We start from the raw sequence: 24668 nt of genomic DNA on the forward strand, positions 1-24668 counted from the left end.
CTAATTACTTCTTCTGTACTTAATGGATTATCACCTATGTGGTAATTTGTGGGCACTTTGTTTTTGCCAAAGGGGATGACTATACACTTTTGGCTTAGCTTGAGGCCATGGCTCTGGCACCAGTTGTCTGTTTCTATGAGGCCCTATTGGATGATGCTTGTGTCGGCTGGAGAGTCGATTATAGTGCCCAGTTTGCAGTCATCTGCGAACTTGGTCAGCCACAGTCCTTCCGTGTTGGCCTGTACCTCCGAGAAATATATACCGAACAGGAGAGGTCCCAGGACTGAGCCTTGTGGGACGCCACTTGTAACTGGTTTGGAGTCTGACATGGCTCCAGCAATTCTAATCATGTGGGTTCTGTCCTTGAGCCAGTTTGTAACCCATCTAGTGACATAGGGGTTTATATTTAAGCTGGTGAGCTTATCTATAATGCCTGAGTGGGGTATCGTATCGAAGGCTTTTGCGAAGTCCAGGTAGGCTGTGTGGACCACCTTCCCCTTGTCAATGGCCTTGGTGACTGTTTCAAAGAAATCAACCAGGTTTAAGAGGCAGGATCTGCCCTTAACAAAGGCGAACTGGGTAGGATCCAGTGTCTGTAGGTCCCCAATATCTTTTTTTATGAGGTCCATGATGATCCATTCCATAGCTTTGCAGACCAAGCTAGTCAGGCTTATGGGGCGATAGTTTCCAGGATCCGTTGAGGCACCACCTTTGTGGAGAGGGACCACTGTTGCTGTACGCCACTCTTTGGGTACATATCCTGTGGTAAGGCTGAGATTGAACAGTAGTTTTATGTTTGGGTTTAGCTCTTCTTCGAGTTCATGTAGGACGCAGCCTGGGACACCGTCTGGTCCCATTGAAGCTGTGTTTTTTGCTTTGGAGAGGGCGGCTCTTACCTGAACATCTAAGATGTCAGGGGGGCAGCACTCTGCTGGGATAAATATTTGCCCTTTTGGTGGGGGGGGGGGGAGTTTGCGCTGAACCGGTCAGCTAGGATGTTGGCAATGTCTGTGGGTTCGGTGTATTTTTTGTCATTTTGGACTAATTCTGAGCATATCTGGGAATTCCCACCCAGCTTCCTAACATAACTAAAGAAAGCCTTGTGATTATCCTTAGTGTCCTGTGCAATTTTTCTCTCGAAGCTGGCCTTAGACGATTTTATTAGTGCCCGTAGTTTTTTGCTAACACTGATCAGAGATGCCCTCCCTTTTTGGGATTTTTCTCTATCATGTAGTAGCTTCCTCCTTCTATTGTATAGTTTGTTTGTGGATGGGGTCCACCAGACAGGACGTCTGCTTTGGAGGATTGGGTCTTGGTTTTATTTGGGATTGCATGATCCATGCATTCCTGAAGGTGTTCATAGAATGCATTTATAAAGGATTCTGCGGTCTGGGACGTATTTTCCACAGGCCCGGGGGCTTTGAAGGATTCCACCTCGGTTTTGAGGAGTGTGAAATTTGCTTTAGAGAAGTTTTTCACTGTGGTTTTCTGGGCAGGGGGTGGAGTCGGGATGTGAATATCCAGTGAGATTAGTTTATAGTCTGATCTTACCAGTGAGGGATACACTTCTGGTCTGGAGCATAGAGTCCCCATGTTGGTGATGATCAGGTCCAGTATGTTTTCCCCTCTTGTGGCAGTGGTAAACAAGTTGTTCCATAGCATCTGGGTTTATAAATTCTAGGAATCTTTGAGCTAGGGTGTTGGAGCTAGAGTAATGCTCCCAGTCTATGTTTGGGTAGTTGAAATCGCCCAATATAATGGTGTTTGGAGATACCTTCATATTTTCCAGTGTTCTCAGGAAGGCCGAGTGGGGTTCCTGGGTTTGGGAGGGTGGTCTGTAGCAGGCTATAAACTGGAAGGCAGTTTTACCCACTATTAGTTGCACATGGATAGTCTCTGATGCTTCGTGCTGTGCCACCAACCTGGAGGTGTGGGTATCTTTGACGAATATTGATACTCCCCCTCCTTTTCTGGTTCGGTCCAAGTTTTGGGGCCGAAAAGCATGGTATGAGGCATAACCTGGTAGGGCTGGGGTAGGTGCTCTGCCTAACATGAATTGGAATTCTATTCCAGAGCGAAGGGAGCCTCTGGTTTATGAATCTGTCCCTCCAGCACGTTCTATTTATTTCTGTGCTGATAATACACATATAACATCATTAAAACAAGATAAATGCAATATAAATCATATCAATATAGTTATGATTTCTAGTTTATGTACCTGTTTGTCTATGGAAACTTCTTTCTGAATTTATGTTCAAGCAATTGTATATTGGTTGTATATTATCTGGTTTAACTGTTTCTCAATATTCTAACCACTGTATGTTGCATCAATTGTAAAACTCTGATTTTACTCCTTTTATATTTTCTATGCTCTTTGTACAAAATAGCTATGTTTGTATAATTTATTTTTATTTTTTATAACTGTTTACTATGTATCTGGAGCTTTTCTTCCCGAGCCTCCGCTGAAAATGGTCACCTTGTTTCCAGTTGGACTAACCTGGTAAACAAATGGAAAATAAATAAAAAAATAAAATATACTAAGAAAATCAATCAATATACCAAGAAAAATCTAAAACTTAAGAAAAAAAAAAACACAGAAGGAAGGAAAATGTTTCCATGATGCTGTCATGAAAATCCCACTCGCTTATTCAGATATTATGGGCAAACATATAGTCAAGGCACACTGATGTCCCACTCACCAGGCTAAACAAGGAGAAGGTTACTGTCAGCTGCCTGTCAGGTGCCAGGATCCACCACATAACCCACGCATTCAGGTCACTCCACAACAAGTACAAATATGGCTCTGTCATTGTCAATGTTGGTGTGAATGAACTGAGACGTACCTCCCTGTACTACATGAAAAGAGACCTGGAAGAGCTCTCCAACCTTGTAGCCCTGGCAGGTATGACCCTAGCCCTGAGTAGCATTCTGCCATTGCCCAGAATGATACCACAGTACAAGGACAAAATTAATGACTTCAACAATTGGCTAAGCTACTGGTGTCATTCTAAGGGGATCAAATATCTGTCTGCCTGGGATGACATGGTCGACAGACCACGATGCTTTGCCAGAGATGGCCTGCACCTGTCGCCCCTGGGATTCCGGATACTGGCTAAGGCTCTTGCTGCCCCCTATAGTGCCTTTTTTAGACAAGAATCAAATGCAAATTCACCACCGTAACAGGAACAGGCAAGCAGAAAGTGAGGGTAATGTTACTCAATGCTAAAAGTCTAAATCTCAAAATGCACTCACTCGAGGCACTCCTTAAAATGGAGAACATCGATATCTGTGCAGTGTGAGAGACCTGGTTCAAGGCTCCAGAGAGCACCCCTGCAATACCAGGCTATAACTCATACCACACTTTTCGGCCACGTAACCTGGACCGGAACACCAAAGGCGGAGGTGTGTCCATACTCATTAAGGATATCCACACCTCCAGGCTAATTGCTCAGCATAATACATCCGAGGTTATCCAAGTGCAACTAACTCTTGGCAAAACTGCAATCCGAATTGTAGCTTGATACAGATCCCCCACCATGCCCCAGAATTCCCACTCTTCTTTTCTCGATATACTGGAAAATATTAGGGTTCAACCAAACACCCTAACAATGGGCGATTTCAACTACCCCACCATTAACTGGGAAAACTACCAACTCCTTCACTCAGCGCTTTCTGGAATTCATAAATTCCAATGCCCTGGATCAACTTATCCACCCCACCAAGGGCAACAATATCCTAGACCTAGTCATTACCAACAAGAGTGACCGGTGTTCCACACCTGAAGTCATCTCCTCGTTGGTCAGATCCGACCATAGGCTAATCACCCTAGATATCCACATCACGCGCCCACCCCCTCATTAAGGAAACCACAGTAAAAAAATTTCTCCAAAGCCAACTTTATGCTTCTTAAGACAGAAGTGGCGAACTTCATGACACCCATGCAGATGGACAATACAGTTACGACTGCTGAATCCTACACAAATGCACTCTATAAGCACTTACATGAGTGCATGGATTGTGCTATCCCAAACAGAACCAAGAAGCTATCATCCAAAAAAAGGAAGCCAGTCTGGTGGTCCCCTGCCACAAACTGTACAACAGAAGGAAGAAACTGTTGCAAAAGAGAGTAAAATTCCATGAGTGGTGGAGCTCCCTGGTCATCCTCAGTAAGAAGCTGAGATGCCTTATAAGAGCCTCCAAAGCTAGCTATGGAAACAAAATCACCACTGATTCTAAGGACAACCACAAAGCATTCTATAGCTATGTCAAGAATCTAAATGGCAACACCCAGATCTGCTCTGAGTTACAGCACAATGGCACAAAAATTACAGAACCAACTGATATTGCCAACATCCTGGCAGATAGGTTTAGTGCTAACTTAACCCCCCTCTCACCCCCTAAAGGGCCCATATCTATATAGGAAGAATGCAGAGTCCCTGTAGTCACAACTACACAGGTAAAAGCTGCACTCTCTAAAGCCAAAAACACAGCATCCATGGGACTGGACAACATCCCAGGCTGCGTTTTACATGAACTTCAGAACGAACTGGCTCCTCACCTAAGCACCATGTTCAATCATAGCCTCACATCAGGCTTTTTGTCCAATGAATGGCACACAGCAACAGTTATCCCACTCCACAAAGGGGGAGCCACCACTGATCCCGGGAACTATCGCCCAATTAGCCTGGTCTGCAAAGCCATGGAACTTATAAACAAAGACATTGGTAACCTCCAAACTTTGGACCACACCCAGTTTGGGTTTGTGAGAGGCAGATCATGCCTTCTGAACTTAATTGACTTCTTTGAGGCAGTCAACAAAGCCGTAAATGAGGGTAAGGTGGTTCACACAGCCTATCTTGACCTCGCCAAGGCTTTCAACACCATCCCCCATTCTGGAATTATAGCTAAACTCACTAAACTAGGTATAAATCCCTATGTCACAACACGGGTTGCCAACTGGCTCACTGACAGAACCCACACTGTAAAAGTTGCAGACTCCAAATCTGACTTCAAACCAGTGACAAGTGGAGTACCACAGAGTTCAGTCCTGGGACCTCTCCTGTTTGGTATCTACTTCTCTGAAGTACAGGCTAACACAGAAGGCCTCTAGCTAATGAAGTTCACAGATAACTACAAACTAGTAGCCATAGTCGACTCCCCACATGATGTGGACATCCTACAGAAGGGCCTCACTGAGACATATGCCTTGTGTCAGAGCCATGGCCTCAAAATCAATGCCAAAAAGTGCATCACCATCCCCTTTGGTAAAAACTCTGTACCCATGAACTACCACATAGGCAGCAGTCTACTTAACACCGAATGTGTGATGAGAGACCTTGGGACCCAGATGGACAGTAGTCTCTCCTTTGATAATCACATCGCCACAACAGTCAGGAAGTCCTTTTATGTGGCACACCTCATCACAAAAGGGTTCTCATTCAGGAAAAAAGAGGTCATTGTTCCCCTCTACTCAACACTCATTACACCCATTATAGAGTACAATGCCCCTTTTGGAATGTACTCACAAGACATCTGCAGCAGCTGGAAAGGCCACAGAAGTACCTCACAAATAGGATTACTGGCCTCAAACAGATGCCCTACACGGACCATCTAAAAAAACTCCAGCTTTACTCCATAGCATATCACCTGCTCCGAGATGACTTCTGCCTAACATATAAAGCTATATCAAACCCAGAGCTGTTGGACATGCTACACCTAAAGAAATCCAAATCCCTAGGAGCTACACACTCTAGGGACTTAAACCTTGTCACCACAATAAACTGGACATGCTGGAGGGACAGATTCCTGTCCCAGAGACTTCCCATACTCTGGAACAAACTACCCATCTATATCAAGCAAAGTTCCTCATTAGCACTCTTCAAGAAAAATCTTTTGAGTGGATGAAAAATAGGAAATATACCCGGGAATCACTTCTGTGGCTCTGCTCTACAGTGGCACAGGAAAACAACTTTCTTGGGTGGCATAAGCCAGGCAATCTTGTTGGCAAGGCTTACTTAGGCCCTTGGGCTGATAGCCTAGTACCTACCTATGGAACTATTATTAGACTAAATACAATATTATGTAGCACTGAAATGTGCTGGCATTATAAGGGTGACAATTCATTATTTACTCATAAAGCAAATGTCAGAGTGGACAAGTTCAAATGGCGGATAAAGAGGAGGAGGGGAAGAGAAGAAATGAATGAGAAAAGGTATTTGTTAGAAGTAATAATTAGGGTAGATATGGGAGGCAGGAGAAAAAATGAGTAAAAGTAACATTACAAGTAAGAGAAACAAAACCAAGGAAAAGAAGAAATAACATGGACAAAAAGATTTACAGCTGCAGACTGTCAAGTGGATCGGTAGCAGGTGTCATAAAACTGGGTTTGGAGAAAGTTTAGTGACTTTGAACAAACAGATTTGTCCACATTAACCATGTATCATTTTGTGTGTGTGTGTGTGTGTGTGTGTGTGTGTGTGTGTGGTGTAAAAGAACTATAAAGCAAATCTGCACTGATACCTGCTTGCTGCCCTGCTGAGGGGGACACTTGTGCAAGTGCAGTGGACTAGCTCCAGTATGAAGGGATGGCAGCATACCTCTCAACATCATAGAACAAGAAATCTGGACAAGGCCACAAATAATAGGGGACAAAGGCCCAAAAATTGGGACAATTTATAAATAGTGCACTTACACACTTATAAAGTCGATAAACAGGTTTTGCATTAGAGTGAATTTTCTTAAGGATATGAAGTCTGAAAATCAAATGCCTGTCAATTTTCTGACTTCAGTGCTGAATGATTTGCCAGTGATTTGACAGAAGATGAGAAGTTATGTATCTACCATAACGTTCCATGTTAGTTGTCTTCTCTCGCCTTCTTTCTTGCTTGATGGGTTCGGAGCCGATCCTCGGCTCCGACTCGGCACTTGCTAAGCTTGAGAGTCACTTTTACCAGCTTGAGGCAGCCCCATATCCCATGATGCAAGGCGGTAAGTACCCAGATCTCGTTTGGTACCTATAGGGAAAAACACCTAGCACAAAAAACTTTCCACTGAGGAAAGAAAGTAATTCGCCTAAAGGAAGGGCTGTAATGGGAACCAGATAACTAACTGGTGCCTAAAGAAGCAATCTTCCAAACAAGGGAGATCAAGGTCTGTCCAGGCTAGGGGGTAGGAGGGAGGGTCGCAAGAAAGAAGGCGAGAGAAGACAACTAACATGGAACGTTATGGTAGGTACATAACTTCTCAATGTTAAGTTGTCAATCTCACCTTCATTCTTGCTTGATGGGACTGCGTCCCTAGCATCTCTATCCTGGGTGGCTCAATGGAACAGACTCTTGAGAACCGTAGAACCAAAACTGGCTCTATCCCTGGAGGCCAAATCCAATTTGTAATGAGAAACAAAGGTATGAGGAGTGGCCCAAGTGGCTGCTGCACAAATAGTGTCTAAAGGGAGTCTAGCCTGAAAGGCTGTGGAAGTGGCTAAGCTTCTAGTGGAATGCGCCTTTGGTTTTGAGCACAGCTGTTTGCCCCTGAGCTGATAGATTTCGGAGATGGTGGAAGAAAGCCATCTAGATAAGGTCACTTTGGCAACAGGAAGGCCTTTCTTATTTACAGCATAAGAAAGAAAGAGCTGATCAGATTTCCTGAATTGTTTTGTTCTGTCCAAATAATATCTGAGTTGGCGGTGAACATCAAGATAATGTAATTTTTGTTCTGATCTTTTTGAGTAATTAGGGAAAAATACAGGGAGATCAATAGATTGGTTCAAATTTGTTTTCGAAGCCACCTTGGGCAAAAAGGATGGATTAGTTCTCAAGGATACCCTGTCCTTGTGGAAGACCAAATAAGGGGGACGAACAGAGAGAGCATGAAGTTCTGACACTCTCCTGGTCGAGGTAATAGCGACAAGGAAGAGTGTCTTCCATGAAAGAAACTTCAGTGAACATGAAACAGCTGGCTCGAAGGGAGGAAGAATTAAGGATGTCAGCACTAGATTTAGGTCCCATTGAGGAGGAGGACTCCTGACAGGAGGTTTAAGGAGAAAAACCCCTTTTAGAAAAGCTTTACAAAGCCTGTGGGACATAATGTTGTGATCTGCAAACCCGACATGAAAGTTCGAGATAGCAGCCAACTGAACTTTGACCGTGGAAGATGAAGAACCCGAGTGAAAGATTTCCGCTAAAAAATCCAAAACTGCATGAACAGGGGCAGTAAAGGGATCTATATTCTTTGATTTTGCCCAAAGGGAGAAGCGTTTCCACTTGCTAGTATAAATCCTTCTAGTACAGGATTTAAGGGAAGCCACTATGATATCCCTAACAGGGTTAGAGATCATAGGAAGCCTGGCTAAGGAAGGAAGTGGAGCAACCAAGCTGTGAGGTTGAGAGAAGGAATGGACCGATGCAGCTGACCCGATTGGTGGATCAGAAGGTCTGGCACTGGGTCCAGATGCCACGGCTGCACCAAGAGGTGACGATGGAGGAATGGAAACCAAATTTGTCGAGGCCAATAGGGGGCAATGAGAATCATTTTGGCTCTCAAAACGGTGGCTTTCTGGAGTACTTGTGGAATCAATGGAAAGGGAGGAAAGGCATAAAGAAGCCCCTGGGGCCAATCTTGGGTAAGAGCGTCTCTGGGGGGATGGCCTGGAAGTGGGAAGAGAGAGAAGAAGTCTGGGCATTTGCTGTTTTGGGGAGTAGCAAAAAGATCGCAACATGGGCGGCCCCATTCTAGAAAAATCTCCTCCACTATGGATTGTTTGAGAGACCACTCGTGAGGCATGAGAATAGCTCTGCTCAATCTGTCCGCTAAAATGTTGGTTTTCCCAGGGATATGTGTTGCTACCAGAAACCGAAGAGAGGAGATCGCCCATTGCCAAAGTCTGAGAGCTTCTCGACACAAGGGGTAGGACTTGGTTCCGCCCTGCTTGTTGATATACCATACTACAGACATGTTGTCCGTGTGAACTGCAATTGTTCCCAAGGGAAGGAAGTCGTTGAGGGCTTGCAACGTTAAAAGCACTGCTCTCATCTCTAGGACATTTATGTGCAGGTGGTATTCGAACGGTTGCCACGTCCCATGAACCATCCTGCCCTGATAATGACCCCCCCACCCGATCAGGGAGGCGTCCGTAGTGACTGTGGCTACCGGGGCCGGGGATACAAAGGGTCTGCCCTGATGAACCTGGGGAGAAGAAATCCACCAGGACAGGTGGTTTTTGCAAGCTTGTGTCACCAGGATTTGGTGACGCATGGGAAGTTGTTGGTAAGACCACTGGGTGAACAACATCCATTGAAGGAGACGCATGTAAAAGCGGGCCAAGGGAAGAAGAGTAATGGCCGCTGCCATGAGGCCCAACACTTTCAGGACCAGTCTGGCTTGCACCTGACTTTGGATATCTGAGATTCTTTGGTTTGTGAGGGTTGCTGACATCCAAACAGTGTCTAAATTTGCACCTATGAAAGTAATAGACTGGCAGGGCAACAAGGAGGATTTTTCGTAGTTGATCGAAATTCTTAACTTAGTACAGAGATTTAGGGTGTAATCCCTGGCTTGGAGAAGTTGATGCCTGGTGGTGGCTGAAAGGAGCCAGTCGTCGAGATACGGAAACACCTGGAATCCTTGACGTCTCAGGTGAGCCGTGACCACTGCCATACATTTGGAGAACACTCTGGGGGCTGTAGTGAGACCAAAGGGCAGGGCTCTGAATTGAAAATGACTGGACCCCAGCCGGAAGCGGAGAAACCTTCTGGAGCATCTGTGAATTTTTATGTGATAGTACGCATCCTGAAGGTCTGTTGAGCACATCCAGTTGTCTTTGCCCAGGAAGGGCAAAATTGATTGAAGTGTGACCATCTGAAATCTTGTCTTTTTCACAGAATTGTTGAGTCTGCTGAGGTCCAATATTGGTCGCCAATCTCCCGTCTTTTTGGGGACCAAAAAGAACCTTGAGTAGATTCCGGGCTCTGAATGGTCTGTTGTAACTGGCTGAATGGCCCTTTTGTGTAGAAGCTTTGATACTTCTAATTTTGCGATTTCCCTTAGACCGGGTGGCACATCTGGAAGGGAATTTTTGTGAGTGAAGGGACTTTCCTCGAAAGGAATTTTGTAACCCTCAGATATGATCGACTGTACCCATCTGTCTTGTGAGAGGGAACGCCAGGCTTGTGGGTACAGCGATAATCTTCCCCCGACTGCCTCCAAGGATGGACAGTCGGGCAACACCTCAGGAATGCTGGAAGGGCTTGTCAGAGAGAGACTCTCTGCTTCCCTGGTTTTGTGGACCCCCTCTGCCTCTAGGGCGGCGTCTGTTATTATTACCCCCTCTGCCTCTAGGGGTAAACTGACCAAGTGTGTCCGGCGTGACTCCTTGGGATTTGCGCAACCACATCTTTCCACCCTTCTGTCCTTTGGGGTAAGGTCTAGAAAGGGTGGAAAAACGGACCCCTACGGCAGAAAGACTCTTCCCGTCTTGCTCACACCTGGTCAATGTATCCTTCACTTGAGGACCAAACAAAGTTGACCCATCAAAGGGAGAGTTTGTGAAGGACGCCTTGAAGGGATCTGCAAAATTACAGAGCCGCATCCAGGATTGACGTCTAAGAGCCACTCCTGTACCTGCGGCTCTACTCGCTCCATCTGCTGCATATGAAATCAGCCGCATGGAGGAGTTAACTATGGAGTTAAGGATTCCTAGCTGAGAAGCAATCTTGTCTTGAGCCCCCGGAGCTGCAGGATCCTGTACTACTTCACCTAGTTCTTTAAGGATGTCCCTTTGGAGTCTGGTGAAGTGACACAAATAATTCAACGAACGCATGGCAAAGGTTGCTGAGGAGAACATCCGCTTACCATACCTGTCCATGGTCCTGGAATCCTTGTTAGGAGGATGGACTGGTACGGAAGGATCTGCAAGTTCCTTTTTAGTGGCGGCCGCCACCACCATGGCATCAACAGGGACACCTTTTGTAAGGAATTGCTATTCGGAAGGGGCTGTAATAAATTTAGAAGGCCTCCTGGGAACTGGCTCTAAGGAATCAGGAGAAGCCCAAGCCTTCCGAGCGATTACCTGCTGAGGGGGTCAAAAGGCGGAGACACCCAGGAGGTGGAGGGTCAAGAACCAAACGCCTCTAGGTATACCGACTCATCATCGGAGGGATTTATGGAGGGCCAGTTTCCCCTCTGTTTCAGGAGTTCTAGGATGTCTGAAAAAGAGACATCCTCAGAGGGGGATCTTGGGGACCCCTCCGACTCATCTAAGTCGGTATCCGAAGTAGTAGACTCTGGGGAGTCCAGGTGCTTCCTCTTACAAGTCCTCTTGCGCGGAGGATCTCCTGATGGATCAGGAGAATCCTCGGAAGAGGGGGTTCCTCCCAGTGGGGAAACCTGAGGCGGTGGATCTCTCGGTCCGGGAGCAAGAGAGTGGGAAGAGATATCAACAGGCACCGTAGAGGGAGGAGCTAAAGGAATAGACTGCTGACTGAGCCCAGGGGCCAGCACACTCCTCATAACCTCGAAGGCTCCCCTCCCAGGGAGATCCGAGAGAACCCGTTCCGAAGAAACTGGGACTCCCACGCCCACCGAAAGGGAAGGCTCCGAGACAGATGTTGGAGCAGAGCTCACCTAGGCCGAAGCTCCAAGGGGAAGAGCGGGGTCGGACAAGGGTCCGATGCCACTCACCCCCTCGGAGCAGACCAGGGAAGCCGGGCCACCGAATCCCTACAAGGAAGGTCTCGAGGAGGAGATAAGAGTAGATGCTGAAGGCGCAGAAGGGGGGGGGTATCTGCCCCTCAGCCATAGCAGTAACTATTCCCGTAGACTCCAGCTCCAAACTCTGGAGTAGAGTCGAAGGAGGAACTTGAAGAGGGTGTGGACTAATAGTCATCTGTTGAGACGGACTATGAAGCATTTGAGCTAGTGCCTGTGATTTTAACAATCTGCTTACCACCCTCTCTAAATCATGGTCTGACAACCTGGAAGACCTAGATGATCGGCTTCGATGGCTCCGCTCCGAAAGAAGAGGTGAGGCCGGAGCCGACAGTATCGGTTCCAAAGAGGAAGACCTGGACCTCTTCCTCGAAGGAACCATCGGAGCCGAAGAAACCACGGATCCAGACAGAGACGATAACTTTTCGGCTTCGAGTGTAGGTATAGATGTATCGACTCCAGCCGGAGCAGATACAGGCAAGGAAATTATGGTGTCGGAGCCGGTCGGCGCCGACACCGAAGCCCAAGCCACGTGGATGTCGGAGCCAGTCGGAGCCGACACCAAAGTGACCGTCAAAGTATCGGCACCGATAGCCATCGGTGCCGAAGATTTTTCCAAGCTAAGATCGGCTCCAGCCGGAGCCGATCTCGACTCCGAAGGAGTCTGAGCCAAGGCCGAAGGCTTAGGAACAGAAACCTGGGCCTTGGTAGTCTTAGAGGGCTTACCCGGAGCCGATTTTGCCGGGGAGCCCTCCGGTTTAAGAAGTCCTCTTAATATAAGTTTATTTCTCCTTTCCTGCAGGACTCTCTGGCTAAAAGAGTGACAAATTGCACAGGAGTCCTGCAGGTGGAGAGGTCCCAGGCAGTATATACAAGAAGTGTGACCGTCTGTCAGAGACATCTTCTGACAGCACGAGTCACACTTCTTGAAGCCTGAGACCCTCTGTTCTTTGGACATAGTGCTATCCACAAACACAAAACACACACACAGTCCCGAATCAGAACAATTAAAGTTAAGGTATAATAACTAAATTCACACACACACACCCTAACAGAGGGGGGGATGGGAGGGAATGAAGGCCTGACTAAAAAAGTGAACTAGGGAAAAGTAAACTTAGTCAGAAAACCCTTACAAGTATCTTAACAATAATAGAAAACTATTGAAAGAGAGAAATTTTAGGAATGGGGTGACTAAATGCATAATAATAAACACTTACCAAGAGCTGGTAAAAGGATTACCTCATCAGCGAAGCGGCAAACAAGATCTGGGTACTTACCGCCTTGCATCATGGGATATGGGGCTGCCTCGAGCTGGTAAAAGTGACTCTTGAGCTTAGCAAGTGCCGAGTCGGAGCAGAGGATCGGCTCCGAACCCATCAAGCAAGAATGAAGGCGAGATTGACAACTTAACATCTGCAATTTTATGAAAAACAAACAAAAAATCTGAACTTTCTGCAAAAATTTGTGCTGTTGAGAGATGTGGATGGGAGTCTTGAACCAACACCCATCAATCATTTTCATTTGTTTGCCAAAGCCATTACAGCAGTGTTTTGCAGAGAGGTGGGAAAAGCCTTAAATTTGACTGGTATGTTGTGTTGGTGTGGGTAGCTGTGTCTATGGAAGGTGGAGGTGTGCCTTTGTAAGTGTGGTGCAAATGTTATGCATTATGAAATGGAGAGATTAAGAGTAAAAATTTGCTCAGTGAAGTCCCTAGCAATTTCATCACTGCTTGATTCAGACATATACATTCCCCTGTGTTTGTCAGTACTACATTTGAGTGCATTGTTTTGGAGTGTGGTATCACTGCTACAGCTGCTGTTACTCTTTCAATACAAGTATGTGCTTTGGAAGTTTTCTCCAGGAGTGTTGCTGAGAGGATGAGAAACACGCTACAAGTATACAACTAAGACAAACTACATAAAGCAATAGTAAGAAAGTACAGATCACATCAGAGGCTTGGGAGGTCAATGTTAAGAAACTGAGAACTGTTGTAAAATTTATCATTAAATATCATAAGTTCAGGTTATACTATAAGAGAATAACTATGTAAAGATAACCATGTCAGCAGCCAAAATGCATTACAAGTTGAATATTTTACTGTGCACATTTTAAAAAATGGATAGACTGGCCTAAACTCTGGACTAATTTTTTTTTTTTTTTTTTATTCCAGGGAAATGCTATTCAGAAGTGAAGAGACATACAGGGGAACAGATTTAGTGGCACACCAGGCTGTGATTTTTTGATGTCTATTGTCATGCAAAGCTGACTAAATAGTTGAATCTAGCAAAGCTGGAAATGTGAGACTGTAGCCCACTGAAGGAGGGGAGATGGGAGGAGTAACCTGGCCAGGAACTGAAACTTGCAAAACTGCTCCTTGTGAAAAGTCTTTTTTATCTCAGTAATTTGTTGACACTTTTGCAAGTTTCTTTCAGAGAATGTGTAGTACATAAGTAGGAACAACATTTGTAAAACTCAGCGCATACCAGTCAATGACACATGAGCTGCAGACTCTCAAACTTGGCATTTGTTTTTAGGTGTTCCAGTCTAAGTGAATGGAAGTCTAGTCTGACAACAAATGGTACGGCTATTTGTTCTCACAGCCTGTGCATTATGGGACAGATTTAGCTTTCCAAAGGAATCACGATGTCTGCCCCCATGAGGGCAGACAAGAGTAAAAACAAAATAAAATTAGGAATGAGTACTTATTTTGCTGCAGGCAGCTTTGGGAGGTGTAGGTAAATCATGGCAAGATAAAAAAAATATATGTTTTCTTCATCATTTGCCCGTAGTGGTCCTTTTGCGGCATACCGGACTCCGAAAGGGTCTCGATAGCAGCCTGCGAATCCACAGAAGCAGGCATCTGGGGCTGCGAAAGCACCTCACTGAGGACCGGAGAACTGATGACTAGCTTAACGGAAGCATCATCGGTAGATTTGGACCTGTGTGGTCTGTCTCTGTCATTATCCTTACATTTTCTTGGAAGATCTGCTGTCGGATGGCTTACTGAAGCCATATCGGAATTCTTGGACTGTGAGCGAAAACATCTAGCTACAATAAGGGCCAGATGACATATAGTTCTGGCATTGAACAAAGCACAACACTGACAGTGGGGGACATCGTGATCTGGGCTAAGCAAGTGACAGTAAGAATGAAAGTCTCGGTGTGGTATTTGCTTTCCACAGGTGAGCCAATTGTTAACTTTTTCGGACATCGGTCAGAGCAAGAAAACAGGGCACTTAGCTTTAGAAGACAACTTCAAATCAGAAAACAAAAACTCAGGTAGCGGCCGACCGGCACTCGTGCAAACTGCTTCTGCTTCGGGCTCCTTGGCAAGAAAGGCTCAAGTAATGGTGTCGGCTGCCTTACTTTATACAGATGACGACCTGACATCAGTCCTAAAGCGACAGCAACCGACGCAGAAATACTAAGCCTATGGTATTCAGGCTGACTGCGGGCTACCCCTGGCAGGGATAACCCAAATGTGATGACTGCAACAGAGAAACACGAAGAACATCTGCACAAATTATACATTTATTTTATTTTACATTTGTTTACCGTGAGTGTCCGACTGGACTAGTAGCCCATTTTCAGTGGAGGCCTGGGTAGAAGAGCGCCAAGAATATAATATTACAATAGAAAACAATGTTAACATGTATTTCAGTGTAGGTATATACAGCAGGTATTACAAAGTAAACACAATTTCAATTAATACAATCATCAAAATGCTTTAGGAGAATATCGTAGAAGAAAATAGCTTTTGAGGGGGTCAGATGACCATAGCAGAAGTTAGATATATGTTGCTTGTAAGAATTAAAAGTGGTCCAGTATTGGATGTTAGGGTAACATGACATGAATTGTGGAGATAAAGGCAGGAAAAATTAATGGTTGTGTGATTAGTTGTGACAGCTTGAAGAATATTGTGCATTAATAAAGAGAGCTGCAAAATGAAGAGAAAGCAGTGAGGTCCAGAGAGAGGAGTATTAGAGGGTTAGGAATAGGAAGTGAAGAGTGAAGGCAGGGAGTAGAGTGCGGTCAGCCTGGGGAACAGCAGGATCCTTTAAGGCGCAGTTTGATTGAATAACAACTTAGGTTTTCAATAATTCCTTAAGAAATGTATTAACCCGTCTTGCTAAACCTATCTACTTTCACATGCACATGCCATGAATAAACTAACTTTAGAAAATTGTACATGGATATTCCTTCCTAATGTTACCTAAAATGTATGTACATGGTTACAGTGAACACTCATCATCTTGTGGCTAGTTAAAAAATGTAAAAAAAAAAAAAAAAGCTGACAAAAAATTTAAAGGCAGTCTTACTCAGCCTACCTTCTAGTGGTGTAGGTGAAGGCGTTGGTGCTGGTGATGGTGACTCTGCCAGCTGATCAAGAGTGCTGCGCTTCTTCCCCTCTTTCGACCTAGCTATCACCATCTGCGCTTTAAGTGCATCTTGTTCAAGAGACTTCATCCTATTGGTATAAAGGGTTAGAAATTATTGCAAAGGCTGTAACTGCTCTCTCTAAATGTAATAAAAAATGGCAAGATTCTTTGGGATACTTTTCAGAGCTGCTACAGCTCTGAATATACATTCAGTACACCTCCTTATCACATTGCTGTACAACAAATGCAAAACATTTCAAGGCCAACATGCAACAATTTATACAAATTAAAACATATTATTAAATAGATCAATTCTGGGAAAAAGTGTGAATTGCAGCTTACTGAACATTGATGCTGATGTGGTGAAACACACTGGAAAAAACAGATGAGGACAAAAAGCTACAAAATATTCAGACACAAATGGAATGCCCAAAACTAGTAACTATGCTCATTCAAACAGAGGCTACATTTGTAACGGCAGTTGGCCAACTACACTGCTACTTAGTTACATAAAGTGATGCCAGCACAATATCCGATAATTGTAATCAAAAACCTGGCCATACATAGCCCTAAAACACAGAAGCATAGTATCAAGATGGCCCACAACCTTCTAAGAAATACAGTGCACTGGAGAGTAGAGTAGCCATTATACAGATGAAGATTCCTATACAGTACCTATTGCAGCAGTTTAGATTTAACAGGTCACACATGACAAAATACCTAACATTCTCAAATAGTCCCAAAGGCTACATACTTCCACTAGTGGACAGTTTTTACAGAACTGAAAAAAGGCACAATAATCCAGATTTTATTTTTTTTTTTAACCTAGGACCAGCTACTACAGAACAATGTCATTGAGCTCCACGGGCAGTACTGCAGATTAATCAATAAATATTCACAGATATTAATGAAAGCAATGTAAATAACTGGCAAAATATCATGTTTACAGCTTCAGTCAAGACTGAGATCTCGGACGAGAAGTATTTAATAATATCAAGACAAAAAATAAAACTTAAAACATGCATTCCTGACCTTCGTCAGATCATGAAGATAACAAGGAAGGCCTTTAACAAAGAGGAACAGAAATGTTAACAGGCAGACTGCTGTCTTATTTAGTAGTTGGGCAAGGAATCAAGAAATGCAGAGCTCCAGATAGGAGTTGTATAAAAACTCCAAAATGTGTTTTTATGAACTGCATTTTACTAAACACGGTTTATCTAAAGTGCAATTCATGTTGTGTGCAGTACTAATTTTATCAAGTACTGCATCAACACTTGAGCCTGGATTAAAATTCAAGGATGCTAAAAATCTACGTGCAGCAAGTAAAACTTTCATTTGAATTTTTTTATCAACTAAGGCCACAAAGCTAAATGTCTTAAAGTTCAATACAATTCCAGAGCATAAACCACTTCTGTCTTGCACATAAGAATACAGGAGTATAAAGTTTATCTAATAACCAAGGCAACACCTCTAGCTAGTGTGAAATCCTGTAAGGGAAACACAGTGTCATTTATAACAGGGCTGCATATTTCTCTCTGTTTTGCTGAAAGTGTGTTGAGGATAAAAGTGGACCTCTAAAGTCAATGCCACCTACATGCCTAAAAATGAAATAAAATGAAAATTAATGCATCACATTATTTGCCAATATCTAGCATTAATCGTGTGTACAAAATACATAATTTTAAACGGACAGCTGATTAAATATCAAACCGAAGAGAAGTTCATAGGTTGGTACTAGGCCATCGGCCCTGGGGCCTATGCAAGCCTAGCCATAACAATTCCCTGGATATTTCTTCCCACAATATTTACTTCTCTGGACCCTTGTCTAGCAGGGCAACTGACATGATCCCCGGGGTGAATTTCCTATCTCCCATCCAATTATCAAGGTTCCTTTTGAAGACGGTCAATGAGGCGCTCTCTGCTTGACATGTATGGGCACTCTGTTCCAGAGTATGGGGAGTCTCTGGGTCAGGAACCTATCCCTCCAGCATGTTTTGTTCATTGTGATGACACGGCTTAGATCCCTGGAGTGTCTGGCTCTGAGGGATTGGGATTTCTTTAAGTGGAGCATGTCCAACAGCTCAGAGTTTGACATAGCCTTGTATGTTAAGCAGAGATCGCCTCTGAGTAGACGATATGCCACAGAGTATAGCTGGAGTTTTTTTAGACTGTCAGCATATGGCATCTGCTTTAGGCCTGTGATTCTTTTAGTGAGGTATTTCTGTGACCTTTCCAGCTGTTGTAGATGTCTTGTGAGGTACACACCAAACGGGGCATTATACTCTATAATGGGTCTAATGAGGGATGAGTACAGTGGGACAATGACCTCATTTTCTGGATAAAAAGCCCTTAGTGATGAGGTGTGCCACATAGAAGGATTTCCTGACTGCTGAGGCGATGTGGTTATCGAAAGTGAGACCACTGTCCACTTGTGTCCCTAAGTCTCTCATCACACTTTCGATGTTTAGTGTCCTGCCACCTATGTGGTAATTCATGGGTACATGTTTTTTTTCCAAAGGGGATAACTATACATTTCTTGGCATTAAATTTGAGTCCATGGCTCTGGCACCAGGCATCTGTTTCTGTAAGGCCCTTTTGTAGAATATCCACATCATTTGGGGATTCAATAAAGGCTCCCAGTTTACAGTCATCTGCGAACTTTGTTAGCCAGAGTCCCATAGTGTTGGCCTGAACCCTGAGGTACTCCACTTGTCTGCAGCTGGATTTGGAGTAGGCTATTTTTACAGTCTGGGTTCTGTCAGTAAGCCAGTTGGCAACCCATTGAGTGATGTAGGGATTTATGCCCAGCTTAGTAAGTTTATCTAAGATTCCAGAGTGGGGGATGGTGTCAAGGGCCTTGGCGAAGTCCAGATAGGCTGTGTGGACTGCCTTACCCTCATCCACAGCTCTGGAGACTGATTCGAAGAAGTCAATCAGATTCAGGAGACAAGATCAGCCCATCATAAACCCAATTAAGTGGGGTCCAGTGTTTGAAGGTTGCCAATGTCTTTGATTATAAGCTCCATGACAATGCATTCCATGCTTTGCAGATCAGGCTTGTCAGACTGATGGGACGGTAGTTCCCGCGATCCAAGGCGGATCCCCCCTTGTGGAGTGGGATAACTGTAGCTGTGCACCACTCAGTGGGCATGAAGCCTGAGGTGAGGCTATGATTAAACATGACACTTAGGTGAGGTGCTAGTTCATTTTGTAGTTCATGTAGTACACAGCCTGTGATGTCATCTGGTCCCATGGATGCTGTATTCTTAGCTTTGAAGAATGTGGTTTCTACCTGTGTGGCTGTGATTACCAGAATTTGGCAATCTTTTGGTATTGAGATGGGCCCCTTTAGGGGATGAGAGGAGGGTGAAGTTGGCACTAAATCGATCTGCCAGGATATTGCCAATATCCTTGGGATCAGTATATTTAATGCCATTCTGTTGTAGCTCAGAGCAGATCTGAGCATTGCCATTTAGATTCTTGACATAACTATAGAATGCCTTGTGGCTGTCTTTGGAATCTTTGGCAATTTTATTTTCGTAACTAGCTTTTGAGGATTTTATGAGGGATCTCAGCTTCTTACTGAGGCTGGTGAGGGAGTTTTTTGCATCCTGGGATTTTCCTCTTTTCTGCAACAGTTTCGTCCTTCTGTTGTACAGTTTGTTTATAGCAGGGGACCACCAGATTGGCTTCCTTTTTTTGGAGAAGAGCATCTTGGCTCTATTTGGGATGGCACGATTCATGCACGAGTGGATGTGCTCGTACAGTGCCTTAGCGTAGGATTCTGCAGTCGAACTTTCAGATCCCGTCTGCATGGGTGTCGTGAAGTTTGTCACTTCTGACTTCAGTAGCATGAAGTTGGCTTTGGAGAAGTTTTTTAAGGAGGTTTCCTTACTGGGGGGTGGGATGTGGATGTCAAGGGTAATTTGCTTATGGTCAGACCTGACCAATGAGGGGGTGACCACTGGTGTGGAGCATGTATCTCTCATGTTGGTAATGACCAGGTCTAGGATATTGGAACCCCTGGTGGGACAATGGATTAATTGATCCAGGGCACTGGAATTTATGAATTCCAAGAACCATTGGGAAAAGGAGTTGGTACCCGAGTAGTTTTCCCAGTTAATGGCAAGGTAGTTGAAATCACCCAGTATTAGGGTGTTTGGTTGTATCTTAATATTTTCCAGTATGTTTAGAAAGGTGTAGTGAGAATCTTGGGGCATGGTAGGGGATCTGTAACAAGCTACAATTTGGATTGCAGTCTTACCTAGTGTTAGTTGCACCTGGAGAATTTCAGATGCATTGTGTTGGGCAACTAGCCTGGAGGTGTGAATATCCTTGGTGAATATGGACACTCCTCCACCTTTAGTGTTTCGGTCTTGGTTTTGTGGTCGAAAAGTGTGGTAAGAGTTGTAGCCTGGTATTGCAGGAGTGCTCTCTGGAGCCTTGAACCAGGTCTCAGTTACTGCACAGATATCGATGTTCTCCATTTTTAGGAGTGCCTCGAGAGAGTGCATTTTGAGGTTTAGACTTCTAGCATTGAGTAGCATTACCTTCAGATTTTGCATGCTTGTATCTGTTGTGGTGGTGGTTTTATCCTTTGAACCTTGCCTAAAAAAGGCATAAAGTTCAAGTTTATATTATTGCTTATTTCCTACTGATGTAAACTTTCTCTTAATGCAAATTAGTGAATAACTTAAAAATCAAAACTGCATTTGCTAAAAGACAATTTATGCTAACCAGACATAATAAAAGTTGTGAACATGAAAGAAAAAGAAGTTATGCACCTACCATAACACGTTCCATGTTAGTTGTCTTCATCTCGCCTTCTTTCTTGATTGTTGGGATCGGTGCCAACCCTCAGCTCCAACTCGGCCATCTTCTATAGCTCGAGAGCTGTTTACTGGCTCGAGGCTACCCTTTATCCCATGATGCCTAGCGCTAGCTACCCAGATCTCGTTTGTAATAGCTAAGCCCAGACATAGCAAGAAAAATCTGACCAAACTAACAGGTTGGGCATATCTGTTATACTCTCTAAGTCAGTAGAGGAAACAAACCAGAAAATACTCAGCCGGTGAAGACTAAACTCCTCTCGGTCCAATAGGACAGGGGGATGGAGGGGGGACGCAAGAAAGAAGGCGAGATGAAGACAACTAACATGGAATGTTATGGTAGGTACATAACTTCTTTATGTTAAGTTGTCTATCTTGCCTTCGTTTCTTGCTTGTTGGGACAGCGTCCCTAGCACCTATGATCCTGGGTGGCTCATTGGAACAGACTCTTTAGAACAGCGGAACCAAAGTTAGCTCTATTCCTGGAGGCCATGTCTAACTTGTAATGAGAAATAAAGGTATGAGGATTTGCCCATGTGGCAGCAGCACAAATAGAGTCCATGGGCAACCTAGACTGGAAGGCTACAGAAGTGGCCAAAGCCCTAGTAGAATGGTCTTTCGGTTTGGAAGACAATTCTTTGTTTCTTAGTTGATAGATGAAGGTGATAATGTGAGACAACCACCTGGACAGGGTTACTTTGGAAACTGGAACACCCTGTTTGCCCCTAGCATAGGAAAGGAAGAGTTGGTCCGACTTCCTTATATCCTTCGTTCTATGCAGGTAAAAATGCAGTTGTCTATGAACATCCAAAAGGTGTAACTTATATTCTGCCTTGTTGGTGTAGTTAGGGAAGAATACTGGAAGGTCTATGGATTGGTTTAAATTATTTTCTGAGCACACTTTAGGAAGGAAGGATAGATTAGTTCTCAGCGCAACCCTATCCTTGTGAAAGACTAAGTACGGAGAAAGTACAGTTTTGTACCTACCATAAATGTAGATGTTTGAGTGTTCACACTGCTGCAGTCATCACACTTGGGTTATCCTGCCATCAGGCAGTCCCGTAGTCGGCCAGAGTTCCAAAGTCTTGGTCCAGCGTTGGTTGCTGTCGCTTCTTCTCTGACGTCAGTGCGCCAGGGGTATAAAAGATGCATCCAACGCCATTTACTTCAGTTTTTCTTGCCCCAGATGTCAGGTGCCCCCAGGTAGAGGTAGGCAATACATATTGCTAACAAAACATATATATATATATATATATATATATATATATATATATATATAATAAAAATAATACCTTCAGATACAAGCAAATGCACCACAAAGGTTGTATAGGATAGACAGGTATAGATAAGCCCAGCTAGGACAGAGGGGATGGAGGGAGGGTAACCTGGACTGCAGCTGTGTGAACACTCGAACATCTACATTTATGGTAGGTACAAAACTGTACTATGTTCATCGTGTTACACTGCTGCAGTCATCACACTTGGGTAAAATCCCAAAGCTACGGTTGGGTGGCTGGTCTATAAAGAATTAGGATTGGCTATGAGGCCCTGCAGAACTGCAGTGGCAAATCCTGCTCTGGATTTAGAGTAAATAGGCAAGTGGTAATGCTTGGTAAAAGTGTGCACTGAACTCCAAGTTGCCGCCTCCAAAATTTCCTTGGTTGGTACTCCTCTGAGAAAGGCTGTTGAAGTGGCTGTTGCTCTGGTAGAATGTGGCCTAATATTATTAGGGACTGATTTTCCATGCTGTGTAGCAGTAACGAATACAGTGTCCTATCCATTTGGAGATAGTTTGCTTTGAGATAGCCTTGCCCTGTGATCCTGCAGCATATGCCACAAACAGTTGCTCAGTTTTCCTGAAAGCTTTTGTTTTGTCCAAGTAGAAGCGTAGCTGCCTGTGTATGTCCAAAGAGTGCAGAAGTTTCTCCCCTTTATTCTGAGGGTTTGGATAAAAAGTTGGCAAATGGATGGTTTGGTTAAGGGCCACACTAGATACCACCTTTGGCATGAAGGTAGGGTTTGTCCTTAAAGAAACCCTGTCCCGATGAAAAATTATAAAAGGTTCCACTGCCATTAATGCCTGTAGCTCTGAGACTTTTCATGCTGAAGTTGCTGCCAGGAGCAGAGCTGTTTTCCATGATAAAAAAATTAGTTTGGCTGTATTGGCTGGCTCAAAAGGTAGCAGGGTCAGTTTTTCCAAGACAAAATTGAGGTCTCAAGTTGGTGTTGGTGCCCTCCGGGACGGTCTTATGTTTTTTGCCCCTCTGAGGTACTGCTTTAGAAAGGGATGAGAGAATAAAGGAGGATCCGTGTTGTAATGTGCTGAAATGGCAGAGGCGTGGATCTTAATTGATGAGAAGGATAGGCCTTTGTCCAGCATCTCAGTTAAGTATTGTAAAATCTGAGGTATGTTTGGGACAAGAGGGTCAAAGCTTTGAGCCTGGTTCCAGGCGCAGAATCTCTTCCATTTCTCTGAGTAAGATTTCCTGGTGCTAGGCCTCCTGGCCTCCAAAATGACATCCATAACAGCTTTAGAAAGAGGTGTTGCCTGTCTGACTAATGGATCTGCCATGCAGCCAGGTTTAGTGTTTTGAGCTGACCGTGCAGGATCTGATTGCTTTGTTGAGTCAGAAGGTGTGAAGTTTGAGGCAGAATCCATGGTGGGCCTTGAGCTAAGTTCTTTAAGATTGGGTACCAGTGCTGGCGTGGCCAGTCTGGAGCAATCAGGATCATCTGTGGTTTTTCTTGTCTGGCTTTTAAGAGTACCTTTGAAAGGAGAGGCAGAGGTGGGAAGGCATAAACTTTTAGGTTTTTCCAACTGAATGAGAGAGCATCCACTTTCCATGCTTGTGTGTGGTAAGTCCTTGTGCAGAATTTTTGTACTTGGCAATTTAGTGGGGAGGCAAAAAGATCTATGTCTGGGCATCCCCATTTTTGTGTTACCATGCTGAAGACTTGTGGATTCAATTTCCATTCGTGAGGGTCCATGATATTTCTGCTTAGATCGTCTGCCAGAGTATTTTTCCTTCCTGGCAGGAATTGTGCTTGCAGATGAACTTGATAAGTTAGAGCTGTGTTCCACAATTTCATGGCTTACCTGCACAGGGGATAAGAATGAGTGCCCCCTTGCTCGTTTATGTACCACATTACTGTGGTGTTGTCTGTCCTTAATAGTAATTGTCCTGGATGCAGAAGGTCTTTGAAAGCTGTTAGGGCACTTTGAACAGCCAACATCTCTTTTTGATTGATGTGAAGATGCATTTGGTCTGTGGTCCACTTGCCCTGAATACATTTTCCTGCCATGTGTGTTCCCCAGGCGTAATCCGAAGCATCTGTTGTTAGAGTCTGCCTGGCTGTGGGTAGAGTGAAAGTCTGACCCTTGTTGAGGTGACATGCCTGTGCCCACCATCGAAACTCCTGTTGTAGGCAGGGAATTACTGGAATTACTGCTTCTAAACTGTGAGAGTGTTGAGTCCATACACTTTTTAGGTACCATTTTAATTTCCTCATATGCAGTCTGGCATATGGAATTAGTAGTATGCAGGATGCCATGAATCCCAGGGCCTGCAGAATCTTTCTTGCAGGGAGATGGGACTTCTTTGCTAGTAACTGAAAATATTGAGTCAGTTGTCCTTGTTTGTCTGGTGTGAGGTAAGCCATCTGGGCTGTTGTATTTAAGCTGGCACCCAGGAATGTTATCTGCTGTGAGGGCACTAGTTTTGACTTCTTTTCGTTTACTGTGTACCCTAGAGAAATT

The 24668-nt window shown here is 44.4% G+C and overlaps 1 protein-coding gene across 15 annotated transcripts in view; it reads right to left on the reverse strand.

The window, feature by feature from the left end:
• Positions 1–24668, reverse strand: part of SCRIB (scribble planar cell polarity protein) — a 2800411-nt gene that overhangs the window by 251990 nt on the left and 2523753 nt on the right. For all 15 annotated transcript variants that reach the window (XM_044067477.1, XM_044067487.1, XM_044067486.1 and 12 more), the window contains one exon: positions 16032–16171. In XM_044067477.1, coding sequence (XP_043923412.1) covers positions 16032–16171 — 140 coding nt within the window. The remainder of the gene's footprint in view (positions 1–16031; positions 16172–24668) is intronic.

The sequence above is a fragment of the Protopterus annectens genome, chromosome 3.part1 (assembly GCF_019279795.1).
Source record: "Protopterus annectens isolate FY-2018-M chromosome 3.part1, PAN1.0, whole genome shotgun sequence".
Lineage (NCBI taxonomy): Eukaryota > Metazoa > Chordata > Ceratodontiformes > Protopteridae > Protopterus > Protopterus annectens.